The sequence below is a fragment of the Myotis daubentonii genome, chromosome 2 (genome assembly GCF_963259705.1).
Source record: "Myotis daubentonii chromosome 2, mMyoDau2.1, whole genome shotgun sequence".
NCBI classification, from domain to species: Eukaryota; Metazoa; Chordata; class Mammalia; order Chiroptera; family Vespertilionidae; genus Myotis; species Myotis daubentonii.
In genome coordinates, this window is record NC_081841.1 from 108,953,359 (window position 1) to 108,966,442 (window position 13,084).

Sequence of the window (13,084 nt, forward strand, 5' to 3'; positions counted from 1 at the left end):
TTGAATATATCATCCCACTCTCCTGACCTGCAGGTTTCTGCTAAGAAATCTGCTAAAATCCTTATGGGGATTCCTTATATATAAGTAATTATTTTCCTCTTGCTGATTTTAAAATTTTCTCTTGTGTGTAACTTTAGCCAGCTTTATTATAATGTGTCTTAGAGAAGATTGTTTTGGGTTAAAATTTTGGAGTTACCCATTAGCATCATGAACTTGGATGTTCAAATCTCGCGCCAGATTTGGGAAGTTCTTAGCCATTATTTCTTTAAAATAAGCTCTCTGCTCCTTCTCCCTTTCTTGTTCTTCTTGAATTCTAGTAATACGTAGACTATTTCTTTTAATGATATCCCAAAATGCATGTAGAATTTTTTACTCTTATTCATTCTCTATTTTGCTCCTCTGACTGATTATGTCAAATGACCTGTCTTCTAGTTCATTAATTCTTTCTTGGCTTGGTTGAGTCTCCTATTGAAGCTTTTTATGAATTCTTTAGTTCAGTAATTGTATTCTTCAACTCTAGGATTTGTTTGTTTTTTAATTTTTTCTATGTCTTTGTTGAACTTCTTTATTAACTCATTGTGTTCCTAATTTCATTTAGTTGTCTATCTGTTTTCTTGTAATTGACTCAATTTCTTTAAGAGGATTATTCTGAATTTATTGTCAGACAGTTAATAGATTTCCATTTTTTATGGTCACTCATTAAAGTGTCACTACAGTGGGGCCTTGACTTATGAGTTTAATTTGTTCTGTGACGGAGCTCATAACTCAAATTACTCGTATGTCAAATCAAAAAGTGAACGAGTGAGACACGTGATGCTGGGCTGATGTTGTGGCGTTCACTGTGACGTTCGCTTCGCCAACTAGCGGTGGGGTATCTGAAGCTGGCTCGTAACCCGAATTTTAGCTCGCAACTCAAAGCAAAAAATTGGCTGAGAGACGGCTCGTATCTCGAAAAATTCGTTAGTCAGGACACTCGTAAGTCAAGGCCGCACTGTAGTTTCTTTGGGTGATAATATATTTCATTGTTTATGATCCTTGTGCCCTTGTGTTGGTGTCTGTATATTTGAGGAAGTTGGAACCTCTTCCAGTCTTTACAGATTGACTCTGTTGGGCAAAGCCCCTCACCAATCAGCCTGTGCAGAGATTCTGGGTATACCATCTGGTGGTGTTCAGCAGGCTGCTAGGGTACTTGGGTAGGCAGGTCTGGTGGCTGAATTAGCACATCAGCAGGCCTAGTGCTTAGGTACACAGGGACCTGCCTAGTACTGTATGTAGGGGTGGACCTGGGTCAGTTGGGACAGGCTTTGTGTTTGAATCTGTGGTTATGTGGCTGGGACCTCGGTCTGCATGGACACACCTGGATTCTAGGTCCCCAAGGGCAAATTAGGCACTAGGGACTACTGGGGTGGGTTCAGCATCTAGGTCCCCAGAGGCTGGTCTGGTACTGGCATAGACCAGGAGCCTGGTTTTGCAGGAGTCTACCTGAAAGCTGGGGGGGCTACAGGGGCCAGCTTAGCCCCAGAACAGTCCTGGAGTCTGGGGCTATAGGAGTTGGCCTCTAGCTGGGGCCCTCAGGAACTGACTTGGAGGTTGGGTCAGTAGAGGTTGTTGTGGCTCTTAGATGGACCAGAAACCTGAATCTATGGGAGCTGCCCTTGGCTGGTCTATTGGTCTAGGCCAGAGGTTTTGAAACATTTGGCCTGGTACTGAGGTGGGTTGGGGCCTGGGGTGACACAGTCAAATGTCCAGGAGACACATGGAACTTTGTTAAAGTATAGGGTTAGTAAGGATAAAAGCGGGGGAAAAGGGAGGACATTCTAAGTAGAGAGAAGAGTGTTCTTAAAAGGGCAAACACTATCAGCCCTTCTCACATAGAATCCTACAGTTAAGTCCTGAGGTTCTGAGGCATCTTATGCAACTAGAATGGTGAGAGCTATGTACCATCCTTAGGAAAATTGTGGGAAAATTACTCAAATAATTTTTCTTTGCAGAACCCCATTTGAGAAAGATAGGTAGGGGAGCATGATGCATTTGTCTTTGAGACCCTTGATTTGTTAATGGCACCACAGTGAATTAATCCATTTCTTAAATTGTTCCTGCTTTTTTTGTCTTCCACATTTGTGCACATGCTAACCCCCTTCCTGGGATGCCCTTCCTGTTTTTTGTTTTGTTCTTTTTTTAAAAAAAAAAATGTTTCTATTGATTTTTTTAGAGAGAGAGGAAGGGAGAGGGATAGAGAGATAGAAACATCAATGAGAGAGAAACATCAATCGGCTGCCTCCTGCACACACACACCCCCTACCCCCATAGGGCATAGAGCCCACAACCTGACCAGAAATCAAACTGGTGACCTCTTGGTTTGGGGGTTGACACTCAACTGCTGAGCTGCACCAGCTGGGCTCTTTTATTTCCTTCTTATCCTCACCCAAGGATGTGTTTACTGGTTTTAAAGAGAGAGAAACATCAGTGTAAGAGAGAAACATTGATCAGTTGCCTCCCATACACGCTCCCAACTGGGGATGGAACCTGTAACCTAGGTATGTGCTCTGACTGGGAATCGAACCTACAACCCTTTCGGCATATGGGATAACACTCCAACCAGCTGAGTCACCCAGCTAGGCACCTTTCTCATTTTTGCCAACTCAGTTCTTGTTCTTCAAACTGAGTTCAGATATCTCTGGAACTCCTTTCCCCAGTCTGGTCTAGATGATCTGTTCTTATATTCGTGTATTCTTTACAACAGTTCTCACACAGTGTATTTCACTGGCCTATTTCCTTCATAAAAGCATGAACATTATTTTACTTATACTTACATCCCTGTACCAAACATAATGTCTGATGTACAGTAGACAGTAAAATGTTTGCTGAATACATAACTGAATCAGTGTTTTCCAGATTATTTGATTGGAGTTCTTGAAGTTTCATTAGCCCTGTCTACAAGTTAATTTGTTGGGTGGGGCTGGGGACAGAGGGTCATTGAAAGGAGCACTGAGCAGGCGGGGCTTCAAGTCCTCTCTCCCCACTTCAAGCACAGGGTCTCTTTTATAAATCAAGGTTAAAGTAAAAAGATTCTGCTTGAAGAAAGAGATCTGCTTTAATAGTTTTAAACTGTTGGTGTAGGCCAGTGGCTTTGAAACATTTGGTAACCAGACCTTCAGTAAGAAATATATTTTCCATTGTTTACTGAAATTTATAAAGTTTCATGAAACAGCCCTTGCCCTTATTATGTACAATGCCCATTGGTATTTTTTCTATTATGTTTTTTTAAATAAGGTTCATGATCATATTTTAAATTAATCATGTTAATTAATCTAACTAATCCTAAATTGATCTCAATTGACCTCAATTTTAAGACCAGTGGTCTTCGTACAATGGGTATTGGGTTCAAATTCTTGACAGTTTCCTACCTGTGTGGGCTCAGGTCTCCATTTTCCTACCCATAAAGTAGAGACAATGCCTGTCATTCAAGGTTGTTATGGGGATTAAATGTGACAATGCTTGTAAAGAATTGGCACAGTGCCTACTATACTGTAAAAAAAAAAAATAGACATTCTGTGTGCTTTGGGGAACAGACCTACAATTGTCTGTTCAAGTTTGAACTCAAAAAAATTAAATATGTTCTATAATTTCTTTTGAATTTTCCTCACCATCACATCATTTAAGATGAAAAAAATATATAAAAACAATTTTACATGTTGGAAATTGTTTTAGTAAATAAAAAAATCAGAATGTAGCTATCAATCCAATTTCACTTAAAATACCATAAATATTTAGAAATGACAGCAGGCTAGTGAAAAATTGGGTGAAGAAATCATTTGAGAACTAAAGAATGCAGTAACTTAATGCCATTATTGGAAGAAAGCAAGTACTTAGCCTTACATAACACTAGGGACACTTAAAAAAAATTTTTCAAAAGTCACATTTAAGAAAAACAACAATAACAAAATACTAAAACAAAATAACCTTTTTTCCACTTTACATTATAGGTGTGTCGAAGTTGTGAAAGCTTCTCAATATGTAGAGCTAGCAAATGACCTGGAAATAAACAAAGCAATTACATATTTGAGACAAAAGGACTTTAACCAAGTAAGTTTAAAAACTTAGATGAAATTTCATGTTAATGGAACAAAACAATAGTATTGGGAAACTCCTTTCTAGAATAATGTTACCTCTGAATATTTTGAAGTTGGGTGACTTCTGTCTGACCATAATTTTCATTAGGATGATACTTTGTTTGAATTTTGACCAGTTTGTCCTGTTTTTTGTTTGTTTGTTTTTTAAATCCTAACCCTAGGACTTGTTTTTATTGACTTAAGAGAGGAAAAGAGAGACAGAGAAACATCGATATGAGAGAGAAACATCAATCAGTTGCCTCCCGTATGCACCCCGACTAGGATTGAACCTGCAACCTAGGTATGTGTCCTGACCAGGAATTGAACCTGCTACCTTTTGGTGCATGGGACAACATTCCAACCAACTGAGCCACCTGGCCAGGGCAGTCCTGTTTCTTAAAATGTAAATGCTTTTCAGGTAAAACATGATTGTTTGCTAAATTACTAAACTGTGTTCTAGTCCAGAGATCAACTTTCTCCTAGAGGTTTTCAAGCTGCTGCCTGAAGCTGTAAGGTTTTTCAGAATTAGGTATTATGTGTATGAGAAAGAAGGCCAGGACCTGGAATAGCAGCCTGGTGCTCCCATCCACTGTTTTCACTTGTTCTCTGTTTTGTTTTTGTTTTTCTTATTGATGTTGCATTGCGCCTAAAAGGGTCCTACTGATCACACAGTTTCAGAATCCTCCAGGACCTCTCACTGTACCACTCCTTTCTTGCTGCCTTGGGTGAAGGTGGAACAGGTGAGACATAGTTGACGAACCAGAATAGACAGCTTTATAAGAGGGGGAAGGGGACAAAAGAGAATAAACAGAATGAAACTTGATATTCTAGTTTATCAAACCAATGGTAAGTGTCATATGTGCCAGCAACCAGAAAACTCAGCTCCTCTGAGTTTAGACCCAGAGAGCAAGGGCTAGAGAACATCCTATCCCAAGCCTGTGTTTTCAGGCTTTCTTCCAACTGAAGGACCTTCCTTTTGTCTAGGAGACTGTAGGAATCACTAACTCCTTCTAGTCATTTCTAGAGCGGTGAGGAGAATGCCATCGACTCCGGTGTTCATGTTATGAATACGTGATTAATACAGTGCAGTGCCATGGACTGATTCCATTTTGTGTATGAATTTAGTGTGCTTAACATTGCTTTAGCACCCTGGCTGGTGTGGGTCAGTGATTAGAGTGTTGGTCCGAGCACCAAAGAATGGAGGGTTTGATTTCCAGTCAAGGGTAGGTGCCTGGGTTGCAGGTTCCATCCCCCGCCCAGTTGGAGTGTGTGGGAAGCAACCAATTGATGTGTCTCTCTCTCTCTTTCCCTCCCTTCCACTCTCTCTCTCTAAAATAAAAAAAAAAAATCAAACGAAAAAATACCCTCGGGTGAGGATTTAAAAAATTGCTTTAGCATTTGTAAAGCACTAAAAAGACTTTTCAAAGGGTCTTTATATCTATTCTTTTATTTGATCATTACACTGTTGGTCATTAAAAGTGCCACTGATAGCTCTTTAATGCTGCTGTCATGCTGTTTGAATGGAAGTGAAGGGAGACAGCTTGTTCTTTGTTATCCTGCCGAGGTCATCTCTGGACCAAAAGAAACAGTTTTTGTTTGTGTGATAAGTACTGTAATAGGTCACAAAATAGAAAAAAATGTTTGCCAATTTTCTCAGTATTTTATTTTTAAATGATCTTTTCAGAAAGATTTAACAATGTATTACCATAGTTCAAGGCTTTAATAACAATCTCTTTTTTTTTTAATATATTTTATTGCTTTTTTACAGAGAGGAAGGGAGAAGGATAGAGAGTTAGAAACATCAATGAGGGAGAAACATCGATCAGCTGCCTCCTGCACACCTCCCACTGGGGATGTGCCCGCAACCCAGGTACATGCCCTTGACCGGAATCGAACCTGGGACCCTTCAGTCCGCAAGCCGACGCTCTATCCACTGAGCCAAACCAGCCAGAGCAACAATCTCTTTACCTGTATTTTAAGTCAGAATGTAATCTCTGCTTTCTTTTCAACTAGGGAGTTTTCTTTCCCTCTCACGTGACTTCAGAAATTAATGTCTGTGTATTAATTCCTGTTCATATGACTTATGTTTTAAATTAGCACATACATTTGTGACACAATCTGAAAGTAAAGATAAAAACATCTCAATTCTTATTCAAAGTGAAATGCAACTTATAAACTTACATAAATAGTGGCTTTTCCATGAATAGTATGGAGACTGAGTGAGGGGTCAATAAGGTGACTTCCACTGGTGTGCAGTACAAGCAGCAGTCACTTCTGATATAGGTTTTAGGACAGGGGTGGGCAAACTTTTTGACTCGAGGGCCACAATGGGTTCTTAAACTGGACTGAAGGGCTGGAACAAAAGCATGGATGGAGTGTTTGTGTGAACTAATATAAATTCAAAGTAAACATCATTACATAAAAGGGTACGGTCTTTTTTTTTCAATAGTTTTATTCATTTCAAAAGGGCCGGATCCGGCCAGCGGGCCGTAGTTTGCCCACGGCTGTTTTAGGAGCTTCTTGGCAGTTTAATAGAGGACTTGTTCAAGAACATAAGTGAAAGAGAATCACAAAAGCAAGGGCATGTTTAGGTTTTTTTCTTCCAGATTTTACTTTGTGGAATTATAAACTGCTGGCCTAGAAACTCCCAACAGTTTTCTTTAAAGTAATAAAAATAAAAAAAACCCTGAAAATAATTATTATTTACTTATATTATAACCAAGGCTTATGGAATCTAGTATTTTTAAATCTTCTACCCTTAAAAACATTGAGTCAACTATGTTTCATGGTACTTCGAGTTCAGACATTTGAACAGCGTATAGGTCAGACTTTGTCAGGTATTTTTACTACCAGTGGCTGATGGCCATTGTCAGAGCTCAAGTAGGACTTTTGCTGGGACACAGTGCTCTCTGGGAGCAGGAGGCACAACAAGGCAAAGCATTTTTTACTCAGTAAATGCATTCGGAAGGGAGGTGGAAAGAAGGAAGAAAGGAAGAAAGAAGGAGAGAGGGAGGGAGGGAGGGAAGGAAGGAGGAAGGAGGAAGGAAGACCCATCATCTTTTTCTAATTCTTTTTTTACACCCTGATATATCTCGGTAATTTCCAGTTTGATAACTCATTCACCTTTCATGCAAGGTGTCTGGCCATTCCAAATGTCCAGTTTGGTTACGATTATCTCAGACCTCTAGGTGGTTAAAAGTGTACTTTGATTTCTCATGGCTTTAAAATGTACTTCTGTTTGGGTCTACTTCATATCATTTTCTGTATTTCTTCCCCTTCTGGAATTCCAGTTATGTTTGTCAGTGGTGGTCAAGGGGGGTAGGGGGGCGGCTGTCTCTGGCCTAGGTAAGCTCTGGCCAGAGACAGTCCTCTGTGCCCCCCAGTTCTTGTCTTGCTTGTAGGAATGAATCCAAGCAAGAGACAACAAATAGCAAAAGCAGGTGAGGATTTATTTGTAGGAAAGAAATACACTCAGGACCTGAGTGGGCAACTCAGCCAGCAAGACTGAACCAAGTGCCCTGAGCAGGCAGCTCAGCTGACTGAGGCCAAACTGAGTGTCCTGATATTTGGGAGTTAGAGGATTTTCACTCCTAGGCTGGAACGCCCCTAGGCAAGGAGCACGTCACCCTCACCCTCATGTCTCAAAGCAACGTATCTATAAGTTATAAGGCTCTTCATCTAGGTGCTCTCCACCAGTTAGACCACATCCTGGAGGGCTCTAATCTTTGCCCCTCGCATGGAGGCCTGCCACCTCCATTGTCTGTTTTCAGTTTGTTGCTTCTCACACATATTTTCTCCAAGCCCCAGCTGCCTCTCCCAGCTCATATCTTTCTAGCTGCCTACTCTAACATGTTTATGTGAGATTTCACTCTGTTCCTATATGTCTCTTATGGTCTTTTCTAAGAACATTTTTTAGCCTTTTATTTTTCTGTGCTTATTTTACTAGTATTTAGTTGGAACATTTTCTGGGATCTTGTTTTATCTTCAAATCCTGGTTGCCTCTGTAGCTCTCCAGTGCCTTCACAAAGTATTTTCAGTATTTTATTTAATTTTCTAATTGTTCTCTGTAGGAGAATGGTCTTCTATAGGCTAGTTTCTAATAGCCAGAAGCAGAAATTCTAGAATTATTTTACAAAAAGCAAATTGGATCATGTCTTTTAGGTAAAACCTTACGGCCCACCCCATTATGCAAGGCAAACGAAACTGTGTAACAAGACTCACAGGCTAGATATTTACTTTCTCTTCTGCTGTGTCTAATATGGAATTAAACCCATCTCTTGCATTCTTAATTTTATTATTTATTTTTTTAAATACATAAATATTTTTAATTGATTTCATAGAGGAAGGGAGAGGGAGAGAGAAATAAAAGCATCAGTGATGAGAATCACTGATTGGCTACCTCCTGCACGCCCCATACTGGGGATCAAACTCAAAACCTGGGCATGTGCCCTTGACCGGAATCAAACCGGGAACTCTTCAGTCTGCAGGCCGATGCTTTATCCACTGAGCTAAACCAGCTAGGACCATTCTTAATTTTAGTTATTGTATTTTTAGTGTAATTTTATTTTTTATAAATTTTAATTCTCAAATGAAATTCTCAATTTGTCATGTTTTTTAAAACATATTAATGAAACTGTCTTTTGTCAGTCCCTGCTCCTACAGTTCAGACACTAATCTTGCCCCAACTGTAAATCTGAACACTGTCATATTACATTGGTAATAACTTTCAGATATTTTATTTCTAGGCTATAGAGACTTTGAAAATGTTTGAAAAAAAGGACAGTAGAGTGAAAAGTGCAGCTGCAACCAACCTCTCATTCCTGTATTATTTGGTAAGTTTTATGTTTTGACAACTAAGAGTTGATAATGTGGTATTTTCATGTTGCTAAATTTCTGCCTGAGGAGCTGGCCTAAGGAGAGGCTCACGAGAGGACATGCAGAATGTCAGTGGTATGGCATATATGGAGGGTCAGGTCATGAAAAGTTCTGGGTTAGGGGTTGAGTTTATGGGCATGAGTGAGAGGACCATCTCAGGAGGAGAAGGGAGGGTGAAAAGTAGTGGAAACATCACATCATGAAATTGTTCAGTGTAGACCTGGGAGATGAGCTGGAGACACATTTCAGTTCGATCCTAGTAATAACAAAAGTGACATCTTAGGTTATATGACTTATGTAAGGTCAAAGTGTCATCTGTAACAAGCAGAAGTTGAACATCTATGGATGCCAATCATGGGGAATACCAAAAGGCTAAAAGCTTCCTAAAAACGGAACATTCTTAATTTAGAGTGAAGGTGGGTAGAGTAGGAAGGAAGAAAGGTTGGTTGAAAGTAGAGAATAACAAATTAATGTGAGATACTAAATGCTTTAGCAATTCAGAGGAAGCAAATAGCATTTTAATTTAGGGATTTGGGGGACAATCCCAGAGAGAAGTTGGATCTTAAAAGTCAGACTATAGATAAAAGAGAAGGGGACATTTGTGTGGAAACTGAGGGAGTAAACAAAGCACAGAGGCAAGAAAGCTGGGAGGGATGGGGTACTTAGGATCACTGTGTTTGATTCTACTACACTTTCAGTCCCTCTCAGAGCTTCTGGTTTGTGCACATTGAGAATTGTTGCCACATAGAACCTCTGTTATGGTGGAAATATGTTATGGCCCTCATGTGTTAAGAGGGAAAGGAGATAAAACCCCTGGTGAGGAAGGACCCCAGTGTTTTATTCTGTTGGCATGAGAGTGGTACCAGGGGCATGTCCAGAGGAGTGTGTGATTTGGGGGAAAGATGCCAAGTTTGTTCTTAAATATATTTTTAAAATTTTTATAGTGATGGTGATATAATTCAAATGGCCAATGAGGCATGTGGAACACTGTACTCAGACAGGAAGTCAGATTAGAGATAAAATTTGATGATTGTCTCTGTGCATAATAAGTTTTCATAATAGATGCTATGGACTGAATTGTGTGCCCCCAAAATTATGTGTTGAAGCCCTAAGCCCAATGTCGGCAGGCATCTCAGTCCTTCACAACGCTTCTCTAGCAGGAGAGCCTAAACTTCCTACATGGGATAGGGTCCATTGAGGAGACCCAAGTGCACAGGTGTTTATCAAGTTCCCTTGTGCATTGAATTTGTTGTCATCTTATTGGGCAAAATGAACATGGGAGAGAAACATACAGGGGCATGAAGACTGGTCAGTGTGATCCATTGGGGCCATTGTTTTAACAGTGAGTGTATCACTGCCTGCATTCCAGGCCTAGTTATTCACATCCTTTCCATATGCAAAATGTACATACTCCTCCCAACACTCTCATAGTCTCATCATCGTAGTGAAAGGCCAACCACTGCATAAGGTCTAGATAGAGATTGAGCTTTATCAAACACAGATCCTCTTGATCTAAAGATCAGGGAACAACAAAAAAAATGTAATCTGCCCCGTACACTTAATAACCCATGGTGAGATAAGGCTAGGAAAACTGTAATAGACACTCCTATCCAAAAGGGGTGGGATGGAGGCATTAGTTCCTAGCAGTTCTGAAACCCAGCTAAGCACTTGTGGTCAGTGCCCCCTGAACATGGGAAAAGACAGTGATCTTTGATGAGGGCCCAGCTCTGATCCCTGATGGGTAGTCCCCATTCCTTTGGTCTCTCTGGCTCTTGGCTCTACCCTCCGAGAGCACCTTACTTTTACAGAAAAAAATCAACAACAACTTGTGTTTGCAGCTGGTTAACTCTCTTAGCCTGCTTTTTGCCCAGAGAAATTGGGGACCCAGAGGCCTTTTTTCATTTTGTTCTATGTCTGTCCCTTTAATGCAAGCTGGCAACACTTTATTTATTCCAACTCCCTTAAAAACTTGGAAATTTTCTATACATCTTATTGGGGTGTTCTTTATGCCCCCAAAGCCACATCCGTAATTCTTTTCAAGGCAGACCCTTTTCTACTTACCATAGATGTATGAGGCTGCTGTGGAACAGAGTCCTAAACATACTACCTGAGAGAGAAGGTTGGCTCTGTTAGGGACTATCATAAATATGAAATGTTTCCAAAGATGATAGAGCCACATTCTTGATTTGATCTCTGCCCTGCAGCCATTTCTTTGAGGATCTCTTGTCACCAAGACATGAAATATATAAATGCCACTGAACTGTACATTTTTAAAGGGTAAATATTTGAAATATATCTCAACTTTTCAGAAATTCCATCAGGGAGTGTTATAAGAGAAGGGATATAGGACTTAGAACATGCACAGTAGTGGAGATGCTGTGGGGGTTACGGAGAAGAAGGGGTGTTTGGGGATCTGAGCAGAGGTTACCATTCAGTCAGTGAATTGCCTAGCATGTCCAGAAGCCACCCAAGGGGGACTTCATGGAGCAGCTGCCTCCCTTGGGTGCACTGCCAAGACTTAGCATGGATCTGGGTCACCATTGTCAGGAGGGACAGTGTAGGCAGGAAGAAGAGTCAGGTGTGGAGTAGTTGTGAATGAGGACAGGTTAGAACCCCAGCATTTCTGTATCAGACAAGCATTTGATGGCCAGAAAAGGACCCGCAGAGAGGAAGGCTGCTGCTTCATATTCTAGAAGCCAACTCTGGACAAGAGCCACACGGGTAAAGGTGTTCTGGGAACTGTGGCTCCTGGCTTAGCTAAGCCAACAGGGCACCAAAGGCCACGCCACCGAAGAACTGAGAGGTCCCCGTGGCTCACATGAATGATGGCAGGGTCCTGATGGAGCACTTGGCAGCGAGACAGCATGAAAGGAGTGCAGACAATCGAGTGCTAGAAATGTAGGACCTAGTAGGTGACCCACCCAGTTACATCAGGATAGACGACAGTGATGCCTTCATAACTACTTTAGGACTTGAGGTTTAAGAAGCATGGTTTGCAGTAAACACTGATGTTAAATTTGGGCATTTGAAATGGAAACATCCACATATAGTGATGTTATTCAAAACATGAGACCGTGGAGACATCAATCATAAGACACAGGTATTTGAAAGTGCTGATGAGTACAAATCTTTTGTAGAATAAGCCTATCAAATGGAGATATGTAAAATGCTTGTTTCTGTTTTTCCTGTCTGTAATCTCAAAAAAAATATTTGATGAACTTCAAATAATTTGTATATGTTTTGTGCTTTAGGAAAATGACTTTGCACAAGCCAGCAGCTATGCAGATTTAGCTGTAAACTCTGATAGATATAATCCATCTGCTCTTACTAACAAAGGGAATACAGTGTTTGCAAATGGTGATTATGAGAAGGCAGCTGAATTCTATAAAGAGGCTCTGAGAAATGATTCTTCTTGTACTGAAGCACTTTATAATATTGGTAAGTAAGAGAGGATAAGTTGTTTTTTGTACTTTTTAAAATTTATTTTTATTGTTGAGAGTATTACAGATGTCCCCCATTCTCCCCCTTTGCCCCCCTCTACCCAGCTCCCACCCCACCCAGACTTTCACCACTATTGTCTGTGTCCATGGGCTATGCATATATGCATATAAGTTCTTTGGTTGATCTCTTCCCGCCCTCCCCTCCCCACTTCCCTCAGATAGCTGTCAGTCTGTTCCATGCATCCATGACTCTGGACCTATTTTGTTCATTAGATTCCACATATAAATGAGATCATATGATACTCATCTTCCTCTGACTTACTTATTTCACTTCGCATAATAATGTCTAGGTCCATCGATGCTGTCTCAAAGGGTAAGAGGTCCTTCTTCTTTACAGCTATATAGTATTCCAATGTGTAAATGTACCACAGCTCTTTTATTCTCTCATCTACTGATGGGCACTTAAGCTGTTTCCAGGTTTTAGCTATTGTAAATAACTGTACTATGAACAGAAGGAGGCATATGTTCTTTCTGATGGGTATTTCAGGATTCTTAGGATATATTGGCAAGGTTGGGATTGCTGGGTCAAATGGCAGTTTCATTTTTAAATTTTTGAAGAAACTCCATTCTATTTTCCATAATGGCTTCAACAGTCTG

General features: G+C 40.4%; 1 protein-coding gene across 4 annotated transcripts in view; it reads left to right on the plus strand.

Moving 5' to 3' along the window:
- IFT88 (intraflagellar transport 88) overlaps positions 1–13,084 on the plus strand; it is a 164,550-nt gene that overhangs the window by 60,736 nt on the left and 90,730 nt on the right. For all 4 annotated transcript variants that reach the window (XM_059684205.1, XM_059684203.1, XM_059684202.1 and 1 more), the window contains 3 exons: positions 3,987–4,086; positions 8,858–8,944; positions 12,239–12,425. In XM_059684205.1, the coding sequence (XP_059540188.1) occupies positions 3,987–4,086; positions 8,858–8,944; positions 12,239–12,425 (374 nt within the window). The remainder of the gene's footprint in view (positions 1–3,986; positions 4,087–8,857; positions 8,945–12,238; positions 12,426–13,084) is intronic.